The following is a 16,053-nucleotide window of genomic DNA, read 5'->3' on the forward strand; positions in this document are numbered from 1 at the left end:
CCTGCACGGGGAGGGCAGTGGCTGATGGGAATGTGCACACAGCGCCATCATGTGGAGGAAACAGATCTCTGGAGCAGAACAATGATTAGCAGGGGAGAGGTAAGGAGATCTAAAGGCTTCTGGAACAGAAAACGCCTCGTGTTTACTTTCATCCCACGGTGCCGGTATGGAGCCAGACAGTCTTCTATACATTTTTCATCTCCTTTACAGCTCTCTTCCCCATCTATACATTAATAAAAGATCCAGTAAGGCATAGATGAAATATTCTCCTTGATTCTTTTTTAACGAAACCAAACCAACTCGGGCTGTCATGGCGCCCTGAAAAACACACGGGGAAGACGGTTTGTGGCGTTCAGGTCTACCTTGCTCCTCGCTGGAGGCTTGGCCTCGTTATCCGAGTGCTCGTCGTAGCTCTCGAACTCGCTGGAGCTCCACCCGTTGTCTGGCTCCAGGGCGCCGTTGTCTCTCTGAACGTCCTCGTAGATCATATCTGCTGAGTTCCAGAGACGTCAGAAGCTGCAGACGGAGACTTTCAAAGCCAACGTGACCCCGCAGCCACCGACCTTCAGCGGGGGCCGGGGCGTCCTCACACGGAACGTCGTCATAGATGACCTCTGATGTTTGCGCCGCAGCTCCAGACTCGCTCAAAGCTGGTAGGAGACCTGCAAAAGGCAGCATCAAAACGTTCAAAAAAGGACATTTCGTTCCTCGTCTATCGTCAGTCCAGCCCCACGCTGTGCAGAGACGGCCCAAAGTTCTGAAACCTTTATTCCTCACAGTTTGGATCTGAAAGTCTGCAGTTCCTCGATCTGTCACACGTCTCGTGAGCGTTGCCCTGAAAGCGTCTTCGGCATGGCGTACGGCAATTGTAGCCACCTCGTTGGAGCGATTGACCTCCATTCCGTCTCCACGCTCGGGCGGATTTGTCATTAACTGCTCTGAGAGGGTTTCAGCCTAATTTACCACAGCAAGCCGTATTGATTCGGTTTAAAGTGTGATTTGTCTACAACACTTTGATCTAAGGCGTGAACGCCAACAATCACTGCTTTCAGCCAGTCTGAGGACGCACGCCAACCCCGTCACGGATTATTCCAGCTTACACTACAAACGACGTTGGACAGGCTCAGAGGTCGCAGACTATTGACTGTAACTCTAAACCGACTATTTTAGCTCCAGTGGAGGAAACAAGTGTTTGAACTCTTCCCGATGTTGAAGGTGTGCCCACTAAAGAAGAAAATGACAGTCTGTCATCCTAATGGAAGTGAGAGACAGAAAATCACACAAAAAAGAAAGTCAAGAATCATACTTTTATTTGCTTTTTATTGAGGGAAGTATTTGAACCCTGAAGATTTCTCTCTTTGTGGAGCAGCACAGAGGTCGGAGGTTTCTCTGATGAGCAGGTTTCTGCACATATCAGGAGGAATTCTGCTCCACACTTCTTCACAAATGACTTCTAAATCGTTCAGATTTGGCGGCTGTCGCTTAGTAACTCTGAGCTTCATCTCTCTCCGTAGGTCTTCCATGGGACTGAGGTCCAAAGACTGGCTGGACCACTTCATTAACCTGATCTGCTTCTCTGGTTGTCTTGTCTGAGTGTTTTATGCTCATCATCCTGTTGGAAGACCCGTCCACCTCCTGTTTTAAGCCTCCTGGTGATGGGAAAGTGGTCTCCACTCAGGATTTGACAGTACATGGCTCCGCCCATCCTCCCATCCTCCCATCCACACGGCAAAGTAGCCCTGTGCAGAAAAGCACCCCCCAAACCATAATGTTTCCACCTCCGTGCATGAGAGTGAGGATGGTGTTCTTGGGGTCTTCTTAAGCGGCGGGACTTTGCCAGCTCTGCAGTATATATAAAGTATTACCAGTGGTTTTCTTGGTGACTGTGGTTTCAGCTGCGTTGAGCTCATCAACCAACTCCTGCCGTGTTGGTTTAGGTTGATTCTTCTGTTGTCTTGGTGACAGAAACCCCAGCAGGTCAGACCTGTAGGTGGTCATGCTATAGGCCTAAGGGTAAGTAAGCCTGCCCTCGTTTCCCATCATCCCTTTGGACATGGGTCTATCTGTCTAGAAGTGGATGCATCAGAATGGAGCAGAGCAGGGAGCTTGTCGCCCACCCAGCAAACTTTCTACGTTACAAAAAAGGATATTTATCCAGCAGCATTTTTTCATCTGCTCCTGATTCACAACAATTGAAATAAGTAAATACTCAGAATTGCAATTTTTAAGCTGAAATGTCTTTAAACTTGTCCTCCATCATCAGAAAAATGCCACAAGAACATGTTAAGAACATGTTAAACACACAAAGTGGGAGTGGGATTTTAAGAGGGCAAACCTACAAAATCCGCAGGGATCAAATTCTTATTTCCCCTGCTGTATTTCTTGCTTATGTTTTTTCCTAGTTAGATATTCAGAGATTCAGGCAGAAAACATGGAGTGACTGTTCCTCCCGGGAACGAGGCTCGTTCCTCCTGAAAATCTGCACCCAAACTTCTTCTCACCTTGTTTTCAACTTTCTACAGCGGCGCAGAACCACTGCAGCAAACTCACAGGGAGCTCTGGGAATCCAGACAGAGCTCAACTTTCTGCTAAAATGTGCTCATTCAAAAATAATGCAAATGATCGTTAGTCCAAACAGACTCAATATTAAAAATAACCAAAGGAAGGTGAAGCAGTCTGTCAGCAGAGGGAATCCGTCCTCCCTGCAGGTTCATATCATCCAACCATGATGTACATTACAAAGCAGGACGTGGAAAAAGCTTCATAGCATTTTTCTTCTTTGACAATCAGCGAAAAAGGGAGTAAAGTTAGCTCTAATTTTAGACATGCGGGGGTCGGTTTAATAATCAGCAAAACTGCTCTCCATGCGGTAAACACACACGCATGTGTGCAACAATGCATCACAGGAGGGAGGGACATAAAACAACATTTTTGCAGAGCTCCTTTACATCTTTCATTTCAGCGCCTCCCTCGCATAACAGCAGCTCTGCTGACTGAGTCCAAATCCAAAAGCAATTTTCCTCATGGAAATGGATCTCTATTGATCCCCATCCTGAATTAATTGGATTCACGTCATGTCCGAGCAGAAATCAAATCACGGCAGAAAAATATGCGTGTGTGGTTATGGATTTGGATGAGTGTGTGTCTGTGCGGGATGCATCTTTATGTTGGCCTGGCCTTTCACTGCTGCAATCGATGAGCCCACAATGACTACAGACGTGTAATGCGGCGCTGTTGACGCCTTTGATCAAGGTCAGGACATGCGGTGTGACGCCCTAACAAACTACAGGTACGGTTTCTGCTGCCAGAGTCGATACGCCGCCGTCACAGCCTTGTTTACGCATCACTGGAGGCCCAATTGGTTTTTCCATCAGAGCTGTCTGCAGACGGAACGCCACGACACACGCGAGGAACGAACGGACGATGCTGTTCCCTTAGTTTTACTCTATCGATATATCCAAATCCTAACAGATATCTGTGTCCCAACAATTTGGTTTTGTACCTTCAGAGACGTCTCCGGGGTCGGAGCCTTCTGCAGCACTTCCTTTGCAGGGGCCTGGATCCGCTGGCGGCCCCCCAGGAGCCTCCTGGAGCTGCTCTGCTGCCGGAGGGGCTGGAGAAGCGGATTCAACCGCTGCTGCTGCTGCTGCTGCTGCTGCTGCTGCTGCTGGGCTGGAAGGAACCCAAACATCAGCAGAGTTAAGCCAACGCTGACCATCATGAGATTCACTACAGGTTCATCTGAGGGAGGGGGGACACTGGTGGCATCGGAGCATTCGAAAACAAACTCCCTAAAGTCTGACAAAACACATCCAGCCACTGTCAAACAACATTTCTTCTTTTTTTCTAGGAGACAGGACAAATCTGGGAGGAGAAGCTCCGTCTCTGTTTGTCAGGAAATGGACGGCGAGGAGATCGGTGAGGGGGAGAGAGCGTTTTTATTTGTCTTATTTGACTCTGGGTTCCTTGTTCTAGACTGTGATGCAGTGAGCGGTAAGTCAGGGGAGCTTGAACCCCTTAGCCTGGCAGCTACCGGCTTCTACATGTCCACCGAGGACTGGAACAGGAGATGAGGACGAGAACGGATTCGGGTCCACCAGATGAGGAGGTCTGGTGGGTAGTATCCCTGCCTAAGTACCCTTTCTTGCCCTTCTGAAGCTGCGTTCAGGTGACCGATGTTAATAAAAAGTCTATATAACTGGGCGTATATCTGTTTCAGGCTTCTCCTTTCAAAACTCTGGCGTTCTTGAGTCGCTTCGCAAGTTTTTCAGGCCGTTTTTGGGCTTAACAAACAAAATACCCGAGCATCAAACGCACATTGGAAGTTAAACCAGTTCAACTTTGACCTATCACAGACTAATTAGCTACTCTGGTAGCAACAGTCCAGTGTGACCACCATACGCCAAATGCATGTTAATGCATAGTTTTTAGCAGAACTTTTATGATTTTCCTCTTTATGATGTTTTGTTTTTATTAAGGTCTCCTGTTATTTTAAATGGGCTTAAATGGACTCTTGGTGCTTTGCAGAACCTCAGACTCTAACTTTTAGAAGGATGTAAGGACATCATCAAGGCATTTCTACATAAACATTTGTACATAAACAGTTTTTATCGTCTTCACAGCTGATCAGAACTGCAAGAGTGCCAGAAGAAGATATTCCTCCTAGTCAGATACCTGGAAATTTAATAAAGTTGTGCATAAAGACAATAAATCCAAAAACATTCATATTTAAGGATCAATATTTTCATGAGAAACTCTTGAAAAGTACAATCTTTCAGATTTTTTTGGTTGAATGCTATAAAACCTTCAACCATTGTTTCCTCCTCATTGTTTCTCTCTCTTTATTCTAGAATCTTCCTCCATGTTTTGCAGCTTAACTCCTCCTACAATGTTTCATCTATTTTAACCATTCAACTATTCAAATGTTCAGCTCTTTCAGATTTTTCCTGCTGTGACTTTTGGTCCTTCAAATCCTTGAACTTTTCCAGATATTCCAGGATTTCTGCCTCCATTGAAATAAATGGGGAATCTTTGGTGCAGAAGCTCGCTGGTTCGATACCCGGCTCTGGCATTTTTCACAAACATATTTATTTTTTGTTATTGTACTGTTTTCACTTTATATTATTATATGGTCAACTTTAATCATTTCTTTCTTTTTATTTGCCAATTATTTCCTTTTAAGTTTTATTTTCATGCAGCAATATAGCATTCAATCCCGCATTTTCACAGTTTTCCTGTTGGATCTGAGCTATGCATGCTGGGAAATACACAAAAATCCCATTCTCTAAACTTCTTAGGGCCTTGAAGGGGAGAACTCTTAAAAAAGACTTTCGGGATTTTGAAACTAAGGCTCCAATTTTCAGACAAAACTTTGAAACTTTCCATCATTTTTTTTCTGTTGGCACCAAACCGCTTCCAGCTGAAGATAACTCCTCAACTCATTATCTGTCACGCCTGCAGCTCGCTGTAATCAATGCTGACGTTTTGAATGAAAACATGCCCCCCAACCGGCATTCAGAAACACTCCAGAAAAATGGCTGGGGAACATCTTGTTGACACAGCAAACACTGCGCCTGTGATGGCGCTTCCCGAGAAAACCCGTCCACCCCCACATGGCTGATACTGTGACAGGAAGTAACACTAGGGGAGTCCCATCTACACTAATTAAATATGGCCTCCTTAACATCCCAGAGACATTTGTGTCGCCTGCAGCAAACAGTCCAAAAGATGGTAAGACAAAGAAAATGTGCCAGGAAACCGGCACGTCTTAGGCTTTGGTCACATGAACGGGTCAAACGTCCCTGTGTGGGTGCCGCTGGATCTTTAACTCTTGTGCTATCCTAGGTACTGTAACATTGGGAGAGGGGTCATTTAGAACCCACAAGACTGAACCTTTTTTCTTCAATGATAAGTACAGACCAAATGTTTGGACACACCTTCCCATTCATTTGAATGAGAAGGTGTGTCCAAACATTTGGTCTGTACTGTATGTGATCTCCACTGGTGTCCATGGATTACATGAAATCCTCTCCACCTTTATCCACCTGTGTCATGGTAGGGATATTACATCAATTAAAGGATCGGGTCTTCTGGACCCCATAGGATAGCACAAAGTTGATGGGAGTGCAGGTGTGTCTCGCAGTTTCCTTGAGGCGCATACGACCACCTGGAGGAATGCCATGAAAATGGAACGTACCATTGTCGTTTGTGTGGTAAATGTAAGGATAATAGAAGAACTTATGACGTCCGGGGGAAGCCGTCGTACGGCGTCTTCTCACGGCGTCAGGTGTGAGTACTGACTCCTTACTGAGAGCGCAAATGCCGCATGCACGGGGCGTGCACGTGTCATGTAAGTGTCTGTGGGACGTCCACAGCCACTACACTCTGTCTAATTTTCTAATTTCCAACAGTCGGGCTGCAGCAAGGAGCGTGCACGTGAACAGCACTAACGGGTGAGGGGTTGGAAAAATGAAAAATCTGTATGTCACACCTGTGTCTCACCTACTTCACCCTTATTTACGTCAGGAGGTCTGCGGGCGAAAAATACTCAAACCTTTACAAAGGTGCAAAATGTTGTAGTTCTAGAGGTCTCAGTGAACCCGTACAGAGAAAATGCTCATCTACATCTTTTCTCCCCCTTCCGACATGCTGCAGGCGAAAGGTCGTAGTGAACACTTCTACAACACGTAAGGGAGCAGTAGGTGAGATAAAGGTCACGTGGTACAGATTTTTTCATTTTTTCCAACTCCTGTGAACTGCCCAAGGAGTCCGTTAGTGCTGTTCACGTGACACGTGCACGCTCCTTGCTGCAGCCTGACTGTTAGAAATTAGACAATCAGAGTGTAGTTTGTGAGGACGTCCTACGGCCACTTACGTTTCACGTGCGCACATCCGCTGGCGGCAGTCACATGCATTCAGTGAGGAGTCAGTACTCCCACCTTACTAACGAGTAGAGTGTGCCGTAAGGAAGCCGTAGGTCGTAAGTGCGTGCAACGTTCATTAGTCTTACAAAAACTTCACGATACACCTACCACACGCAAACAATGGTATGTTCCATTTTCATGACGTCCCTTAAGGGAGTCGTACACCTGCGCTCCCCTTAAGATGCAGTCGCTCCTCCCTACGACCCTCCAGGAGACCCCCCATATGATGAAGGCTTCACCCTCACGTGTTGTTTAAGTGTTCTCTACGACCCATCGCCCGCAGCATGTCTGTAGAAAAAATGTGCATGAACGTTTTCTCTCTACGGGTTCACTGAGCGGTCTGCGACCTTGATATTTGAAGTGGGTCGCCTGCGTGCCCCATACAGGTTTGACCATTTTTGCCTGCAGACGGCCCGTTTCCAGCCGTAAGGGCAGTTAAAGGTAGGACATTCATCTGTCTCTTCTTTTTCCCCAAGCTGTGACACTAAATGGAAACACGAATCAGAAAGAAAAGACAGTAACATCTGCATTACTTCGTATATGTCCTATGTTGGTTGAAAATCCAAACTTGACCGTCACCGAGGGCGCCAAATTTTTAAAAACCTTCTGAGACGAATGTTCTCTGAGGTGGCGGTGATGCAGACGCAGTTTGCCATGTCCTCATATCTGAAAGAAGATATACTACTCCTGCAGAAGTGGTAATAAGAGCTCCTGATAGCAGTCATTTGGTTGTGCTGGGGTGTCAGGCTGAAAAACACGGCCCAATTTCACTGTGATGTGATTTTCATGACGCAGGACCATTCATCTCCATGTAAAAGGACAAAAGTGATCTCCACCCACATAAAAACAAAAAAGACCTATTTGTCAGCTCGCTTCTTACCAGAAACTGATCTCTTGTCATGAAAATTGCCTGTGTGGAAACAAAAAGGGCGTCTCCAGGACAATGACGATACACAACTTGTCTGGCTGACTGTGTGCATTCATGTCAGGGTTGAGTGATCTGAGGAGTGTAGCCATCGATCCAGGCGTACCGCTGCACACCCCCGACCGCATTTTATCTGAGCCTATAAGGCCCAGTGAGTCATCACGCTCAAGGAGGGAGACGGCGCTCATTTGTCAATGCAAATGGCAAAGCTCGGGGAAGAGCACGGCCCGGGATGGGAGCCGCCTGAATGCAAATCTCCCGCCGCCATCTGTTTCGACTCCCTGCAGCCGGACCGCGCCCCTCTACCTGGCTTGGCCCGCCATCTCCTGCAGGAGACGCTTTTTTTTTTAAATGCACAAGGATTATGCTGACCGCACCGGCGCTCCTTTGTCCTCGGGTCATAAATCTTCTCCGTGAACATCTGCCCGACCCTCATGCTCAACCGTCCTTCCCACAATGCTTAGCGGCGCAGCCTAATTGGTTGAATGTTATAAAGCATCATTTAATGCATTCTACGAAGGATTTCTTTATTCTAATAACTTCCGCCGTTTTTTGGCGCGTAACTCCTACAATTTTCCAGCTATTTTAACCATTCAACTATTCAAATGTTCAGCTCTTTCAGCTTTTTCCAGCTGTGACTTTTGGTCCTTCAAATCCTTGAACTTTTCCAGATATTCCAGGATTTTTGCCTTCATTGAAAAACATGGGGAATCCTTAGTGCAGAAGCTCGCTGGTTCGATACCCGGCTCTGGCATATTTCCCAAACGTATCTTTTTTGCTATTGTGCTGTTTTCATTTTATTTATGGTCAACTTTGATCATTTCTTTATTTATTTTGCCAATTATTCCCCGTTAAGTTTCATTTTCATTCAGCTTTCAACCCTGCTGTTTTTTTCTGGAAATGCAGCTCCTTCTAGTTAACCCTTTATATTTGATCTCTTCTAGTTATGGAACTCATCATTATTAGTGGAAACAAGTTATTTTTTAGTTTCTCTTCCAGTCTCCCAACTGAGGCTACAAGGTGAGAGATCTTTAAATAAACGCGTTTCCATCCTGCTCGCTACTTTAAATCCTTTTTCCTGCCAGGCCAGAAGTCCACAGTCGGGCAGAAGCAAACATCTGCCCCCTAAGGATTTTTGATGCATTGGTGTTAAGTCGTCATGGTAACTTCGGTGTTAATCTTTTCACTGTCCTAACTCTGCGCTGTCACTTTAATGAAAGCTATCCATCAAGGGGTAACGAGTAAGTCAGAGGTAAGGCAAGCATCAAATGGCGCTGAGCGCATAAATCTCACAGGAGATGCCCTGGGCTGTGACGGGCTGAGGCGCCGCCGTTTGCAGAGCCCAGGAAAAAAAAGCCATATTTCTGCAATAACAATCATAAGGTAATTTTGGCGACATTATTCTGAAACTGCTGACAGGTCTGGGGAATGTGCTGACAGTTTTAACACCTATATTGTGGAAAGTGCTTTTGATAGCTCTTCTTTGAAAGGCCAGACTGTTGACTGTACCCAAGAGGAAATGTGCACTCAGCAGAAATTTCCCTGGATGAGGCAAATGCAGAATAACTCCCTCGGCATGTAAACACACTGCTGCGGCGGACGCGCGCATGCACGCCTGCGCAGGCGAGGCAACACCTGTCTGCAGAGAGCGCCAGCCTTCTTCAACACAGGAAAGCCCAAAGGGGTGCAAATTCTAAAGTTAACCATGACAAGGGGCTTCCTGGAAACTAGGATGGAGTAGGGACATCGGAGCGAGGGCCTTCGACCACGGTGGAGTGTGGAGGCGGAAATGGCGTGCGTCCAGCCAAATCCTTGTCCTTTGCTTCAGAGGAACAAACGCTGGTGAAATACACTGAACTGAGAGTAGCCAAAGGACTAGAAATTCTTGTCAGTTGAGTCTGGTTCTCACTGCTCGGGTAATTAGGTCGGCTGACAGTCTGAGAGGCGGTTTCTGGCCGTCAGCTTCGGGGCCGCGGTTCTCCAGGTGACTTTGACGGTTGACCTCCTGGTTAAGGGGGGGGGGCAAACAGACACTCGCTTTGAGGAATCAATAAACTGCCACATGCTCATTTACTGAGCCGAGGCCTTGAAGCAAACTGGCCTCTTGGTTGTACAAAAAGCTGATGCTGGCTTGGATCAGCATCGAGGTCGTTGTATTTATGCAGTCAGCTCCACCCACAGGCGGGAGGCAGCGTTGTGTGGTGGATGAGATGTGGATTTATGCACAGCTGTGAGAGGGAATGCCGGGAAAGGTGCAGGTCAACAATAGTTGGAGTTCAGCCTTACTCACATCTGTACAGCTGTTGGTGGATTTTTGGGTTGTCCAGGCCTGTAAAGCGTCATAGAGAGACCCACTCCCATGAAAACGGTGCCTTTTCTGATGGCTGAGGGCATACGCTGACATATGGGTTCACTACCACCTTCATGTTACATGCAGGTCACCTGTAGGTACAGGTTTGACCACTTTTCCCCCACAAACACCCGTCTCCCTCCACCTGTGTGGACAGTTGGGACGAAGCTGTGACTCAGATTTCATGAGCCCAGACCTCCCCACCCACCTGAACAAGCACTGGTTCAGATTCCTGAAGCAACTGCCAATCAAACTTAGTAATAGCTAGTAATCAGAGAATATTTAACTCACTGTTAACATGTTTGAATTAAACTTCACAATAACAATAAAGTTGTTAGTAGCTGCTAGAAGTTGAAGCTGGGGTAAGTACGGTGCTCTGGGGTTCTGTCCTCTTTTCTCATCTACTTCTACCCTTCCTCTCTCCTCTATTCTTGATCATTATTCATCATTTAGTTCTCTATGCCTCTGCTTGGTGCAGTGATTCATGCATTGTCCCTCTGTCCCACTTCCCCCCGGGGAAGCAGAAGGGATTCCAGACTTCAGTTGGCTCGTCTGTGCTCTTACACTTGGTGTAGACCCCATCCTGTCTCTGGCTCGTCTGGCGCCCCCAGCCGTCCCCCCACTCATCTGGATGAAGCTCGTCTGCTGGACTATTTGAACATGTGGTTGTAATAAGTTAATTAAGTTAAGTTAATTTCTCTCTAAGAGTTCTGGTCCATCGCCTGTCCGTCCTGGGGGAGGATCCCTCCTTCACGTGGACCCCCCTGAGGTTTCTGCTTTCTATTTTAGGAGTTTTTCCGAAAAGGAGGGTCTAAGGGCAGAGATGCCCAGTTTAGTTTAGTCTGTTTGGACATTACCTATTGAATTCTATGACTTTCACATTAAAGCTGCATTTGTTGGCTCAAAATTAAAATAAAAAATCAATCCACCAAACCGCTTTTTGCCTTTCTACTTCAACACCGCTCAATCTGGGACATAGTTAAAGCCAAAATGCAATGAGTGGATTGCATTTTGGATTTCACATCCGCCGTGGGAATAGGGTCGCATAATTCAAAATACCATTTTCTTAATCATTTTAAATAAGTGACAGAATGAGTGGCACTGAAGAAGAAAAAGAAAAAGCGGTTTGGCGGATTTTTCTTAATTTTGAATCAACAGATGCAGCTTCATTTTGAAAATGAAAAAGCATTTCTGGTATTGACTTTTATTTTCAATTATACCACAGAAATGCTTCCATGCAAGTCAGATTACTTGATGGGAAAAGCTGTGATCTATTTTCAGATTGGATTATTTTTGAAATAAACTTATGTACTTGCCTTATGTCTATGCTGTTCAGAGACAAAGTTCTTAAAGTATTATTATGAATCCACTGCATCTTATTTGAGGCAGGTTGTCATTTATTTTGAAAGGTATGCTGCTGTCAAAACTTAGGTTATAGAAATAAAACACTATCAAAATTCAGTTATTGTACAGTTTTAAAAGCTTCAATTTACAAAAGAATGGCTTGATGGCCATAATAATAATATGAATGAATCGTATTTATCTAAACAGTAAAGTAGGACTTTGGAGCTCTTAATGGGTTCTGGTCTGGAACAAAATGGCCCAAATGGCTTTATGCTGTATAGGTTGCAGACCCCTGATCTATTGGAGTCCTGGGAGGATTCCACCTGAAAAAAAGCAACTCTCTTGCTAGAAAAAAAGGTTTTTTTTTTCTGCAACGCTGTTTTCAAAAACCAGCAACTTCAGAATAAAAGCTCAAAAATGAAAATTATCCAACTTTTTTTTAAGTTTCTATGCTCACCTTCTTTGAAAACCTAAACGAGGCATTTGGAGCCACAAAAAAGTGTTCCGGACGTTATAAAGCACGAAAATGTGGAGGCAAAATAAGGAGAGAGCCTTTCAACCAAAGAGCGTTCAAAGTTCCTCACCTCTTCAAAGGTTCGCTGAAGGAAAACATGTTTTCCGTTCATTGTCAGCTGAATTCAGGATAAATCTAGTTTTTAACGGCGGTCGTTTCTTCCAAAAGAAATAATGGACAAATACAGAAGCAGAGGTACAGAGTGAGACGGCGCATAAAGAAAGGTGATAACACTGACAAATGATTAGCCGTGTTTCTGTGGCTGCAGCTGCCGCTGAACGGCGCCTTTCATGACAGAAGGTTACGGTCAACAGAAGCGGCCCGTGGGAAAACCAAACACTGCAGAAAGAGCTCCGTCAGAAGGCATCGGGAGGAGAGGGAACAGGAAGAGGCGGGAACATTCTGACAGGGGTTTCTGCACACAATGATCAATCATTTTCACCAATTATTCATAAAGACAGAAAATCATGTCAGTCATTTTCAGGAGACTCGAGGGAAGTCATTTCAGTTTCATCTTTCTGTGAAAATTTAGAAATGTCTCATAAAAATCTACTAAAATACATCAAATATATCTGACAATTTCTAACATAAATAAAGGAATAAATGAGTGAATAAATAAATAAAATACATTTTAAAAAGATTATTTCAAATATCAAATGTTATCCCATTTTTTGCACATTTCCCATAAGTAAGTCATAACATAAATTATTTAAAGCAATTGTTATCTCAATTTCAATTTAATGTGAAGTTAAAAAAAAGAAGCTGCAAGTATTTTATGGGATAACTACGAAACCATTTCCATGGATTTCGCTCCGTCTCCATTAGTTTAGTGTTTCATGATGATAAATGCAGGAAAATATACAGCCATAAATGTGAATAAAGTCACTCTGACAGCCGTTCTTGTTTTGCTATGATCATTTAAAAAAAGACAAAACTCTGATTCCTTACTTAAAAAATAGTTTTTGTCTATTTAACTGAGCGATCGTCTTCTGATTTATTTTTAAAGAGTTCCCAGTCGTCTCAGTTATCATGATGCTGGTTTTTAGCCTAAATCTAAAAACTGAGTCATTTTCCAAGACATAGTTTCTGCAGAGCGGCAGGAGTTCATTAGAAATGTATCTCTTAGGTTGTGGGCGGGACAGTTGATGCAGAGCAACTCCGCCCCTCTTCCCCTCCCTGTTGCTCGGAGCAGAGAGCTTGTGACCCCACCCGGCGTCATTTCTACGTCACGAATACGATCTTTTTCAAACTTCATTCTTCCGTCTGCTGCTGATTCACAAAGATTTGAGTAAAGAAATTCAATTTTGAGCTTCATTTTGTTTATAAATGTCCTCCATCGTCAGAAAAAACCTTTTCAAGACACCATTTACATCAGAGTGGGTCTTTACATGGACTCGGTTCTGTAGGAGTTTAAATGATGGTTCTGGAAAAACGCTGCAGTCAGAAGGAATAAAACGCTGGTTTGGATTAAACACAGCCGGACTAAACGACAGAAGAAGAGAAAGCGTCCTTGTGAGATGTGTTTGTTTTGGATTCGTGCTTCGCCGCTACGATCCTCCACTACGAAGCGGAGAGCAGTTGGACTTTTGAATGATTCGTCTGCTGCTGGTACGTAAACAAAACGGATTCTATAAGCTGAATGCGTCCTGATGAGAAGCGGAAGCCAGTGATTTCCCCGTAGAAATCCATCAGCAGCATCTCTCCGTCGGTGACGTGCCGTCTGGCCTCTAGAGAAATCTGATGAAGCTAAACATCACAGCATCTCCTTCCAACAGGGACGAGTTAGGCTGCAGAGTAAGCATGACATTTTCCCGGGCATAATGACATAATACTGATGTGTGGCGGTGCCGCGTTTACTTTACGCACCGCCGTTTAGTAATTCCCCTCCCACTGAGAAAGGAATCAGAGGCAACTTACCAGCTGGATGATTCAGCGACTGGAACATCTGTCAAAACCAGGAAAACGACAATCATGAGTCAAACAATTCCACACAAAATAGGAAGCAGCTGAATGCTGACAGAAAAACGGGGCCTTTCGGGTTTTCTTTCCATCTTCCTTCATGCTCTGCAAACCCAGATGGTAAAGAAGCAGGTGTGCTGTTACACATGACGCACACGTCACATGCCCTATTTTTTAGAGTACAAGTCACTTTTTTTCATGGTTTGGGAAGGTCTACAACCCATACTTGTAAGCAACTTCTTATGTGATTTTCCACCATGAAAGGCTCAAACAGCCCTTATTTTCCTGCTTACAACCACAAGAGGGCACTGTAGGCGTGTCCATCGGTATTCCTACTGACAGCAACGCAATAGAAGAAAGTCGTCCAAACCAAACATGGAGAATCTTTTTGTTCTCCTGAACTTTATGATATTTTTTTTTTATTTGCATCGAGGCGATTCAATTCTTGTTTTTATTTTTTCCTCTTCAGACTAATGCAGAACAGCAAGAAATCAAACTGGGTCACAGAGACGGACGTACCGCTAAAAATACCGTCATTCCGCAGTAGATGTTAAAGATCGCAGTAAGAATAAAAAGCGTCATCCGTGTTTTCCTTGCATTGTAAATGAGATAAAAAGGTTGACCTGCATCAAAAGAGGCAGTGGACGCGAATTTGGTGCGTGAATCGCCTTCGGCGTCAACGCAGCATTACGCCAGGCTTGGCGCATTTGTTCAGAACAATCACACTTATACTCCAGAGCGACTTATGTATGGCTTTTTTCTCTTGCATTATGCATTTTCGCTAGCCCAATGCTAACATATAATGGAATTTCCCATAGGACGGCTAACGCTCGTTCAACATTGCTGACTAAACGAACAGCTTTATAAACTCACAGGCATGAATTTTCAAAACTCATTACAGGAAACCTTTCTATAAAAGTAACAGTTTGTGGTCTAAATCACCGTTTTTTGCTCAAATCGTCTGGAATAGTTGCTATAGCGCTAGCTCCACCTAGTGGCCAAATGGAAACGCCCTCCAGGAGAGGCAGAACATCATGATTTGCACATTTTTGTTGGAGCTTCTCCTTTTATGAACTGTATCGGATTAATATGAAAATCTTCAAAACATATAGACTATTACTGTATTTCTATGCAAATAAGTCTAAATGTGTAAACCGTGAAAATTCAAAGTTGAATTGAATCGAAAAGAAATTGTGAATTGAATCGACTCTGGAGATCGGTGGTGATACTGAGCCATAGTTATACAAGTTTTTTTTTTCTTGCGACTTCCAGGAACTTCTGGGGTTTTTTTCTTTTGTCACATTATAATCCAAAAAATAAAATTGTGCACGGTGGCGCACTGGTTAGCGCTTTTGCCTCACAGCAAGAAGGCCCCTGGTTCAAGTCCCGGCTGGGGAACCTAGACAGAACATCAATGGGCCTTTCTGTGGGGAGTTTGCATGTTCTCCTCGAGCAGGCGTGGGTTCTCTCCGGGGTCTCCGGCTTCCTCCCACTGTCCAAAAATAATGCTTCACAGGTCAATTGGGAACTCTAAATTGTCCCTAGGTGTGAGTGTGAGAGTGAATGGGTGTGTGATTGTGGCCCTGCGACAGACTGGCGAACAGTCCCCTGCCTTCGCCCACAAGTGGCCGGGATAGGCTCCAGCAGCCCCGTGACCCCGAAAGGAAAAAAACGAAAGAAGATGAATGAAAAAAGAAAATGAATACTCTGAAAAATACAATACAAGCAATCAGGAATCATCTCTAAACTGCTGTTAAAACTGACTTCTCACTCCAAAAATGAGCAGAAAACCCTTTAGATCCCCACTAAAGAGTGGTACCATCAAGGTGGTACTTTGTTGAGCGAAGGACCTGAATCCCAGCCACTACTACCCCCACATCCTCCGTTGCATAACAGACCTCCACTATGCATTATTATGATCAGCCAGAATTCCTCCGTGCATCTCCACTGTGGCCCACTTAACGGATTACCACACACAGACTTGCTAGAAACGCTTTTTAATTAAACACTAATCGCCTCACTTTGTCCAACAGAACTT

The 16,053-nt window shown here is 44.7% G+C and overlaps 1 protein-coding gene across 5 annotated transcripts in view; it reads right to left on the reverse strand.

Annotated features, from left to right (window-relative positions):
• The window catches only part of arhgef10l (Rho guanine nucleotide exchange factor 10 like), a 176,432-nt gene that overhangs the window by 141,628 nt on the left and 18,751 nt on the right, over positions 1-16,053 (reverse strand). For all 5 annotated transcript variants that reach the window (XM_023955302.1, XM_023955300.1, XM_023955301.1 and 2 more), the window contains exons 3-6: positions 13,974-14,001; positions 3,503-3,672; positions 564-662; positions 363-490 (exon numbers count right to left, since the gene is read on the reverse strand). In XM_023955302.1, the coding sequence (XP_023811070.1) occupies positions 363-490; positions 564-662; positions 3,503-3,672; positions 13,974-14,001 (425 nt within the window). The remainder of the gene's footprint in view (positions 1-362; positions 491-563; positions 663-3,502; positions 3,673-13,973; positions 14,002-16,053) is intronic.

Source organism: Oryzias latipes, chromosome 5, assembly GCF_002234675.1.
Source record: "Oryzias latipes chromosome 5, ASM223467v1".
Taxonomy (NCBI): Eukaryota; Metazoa; Chordata; class Actinopteri; order Beloniformes; family Adrianichthyidae; genus Oryzias; species Oryzias latipes.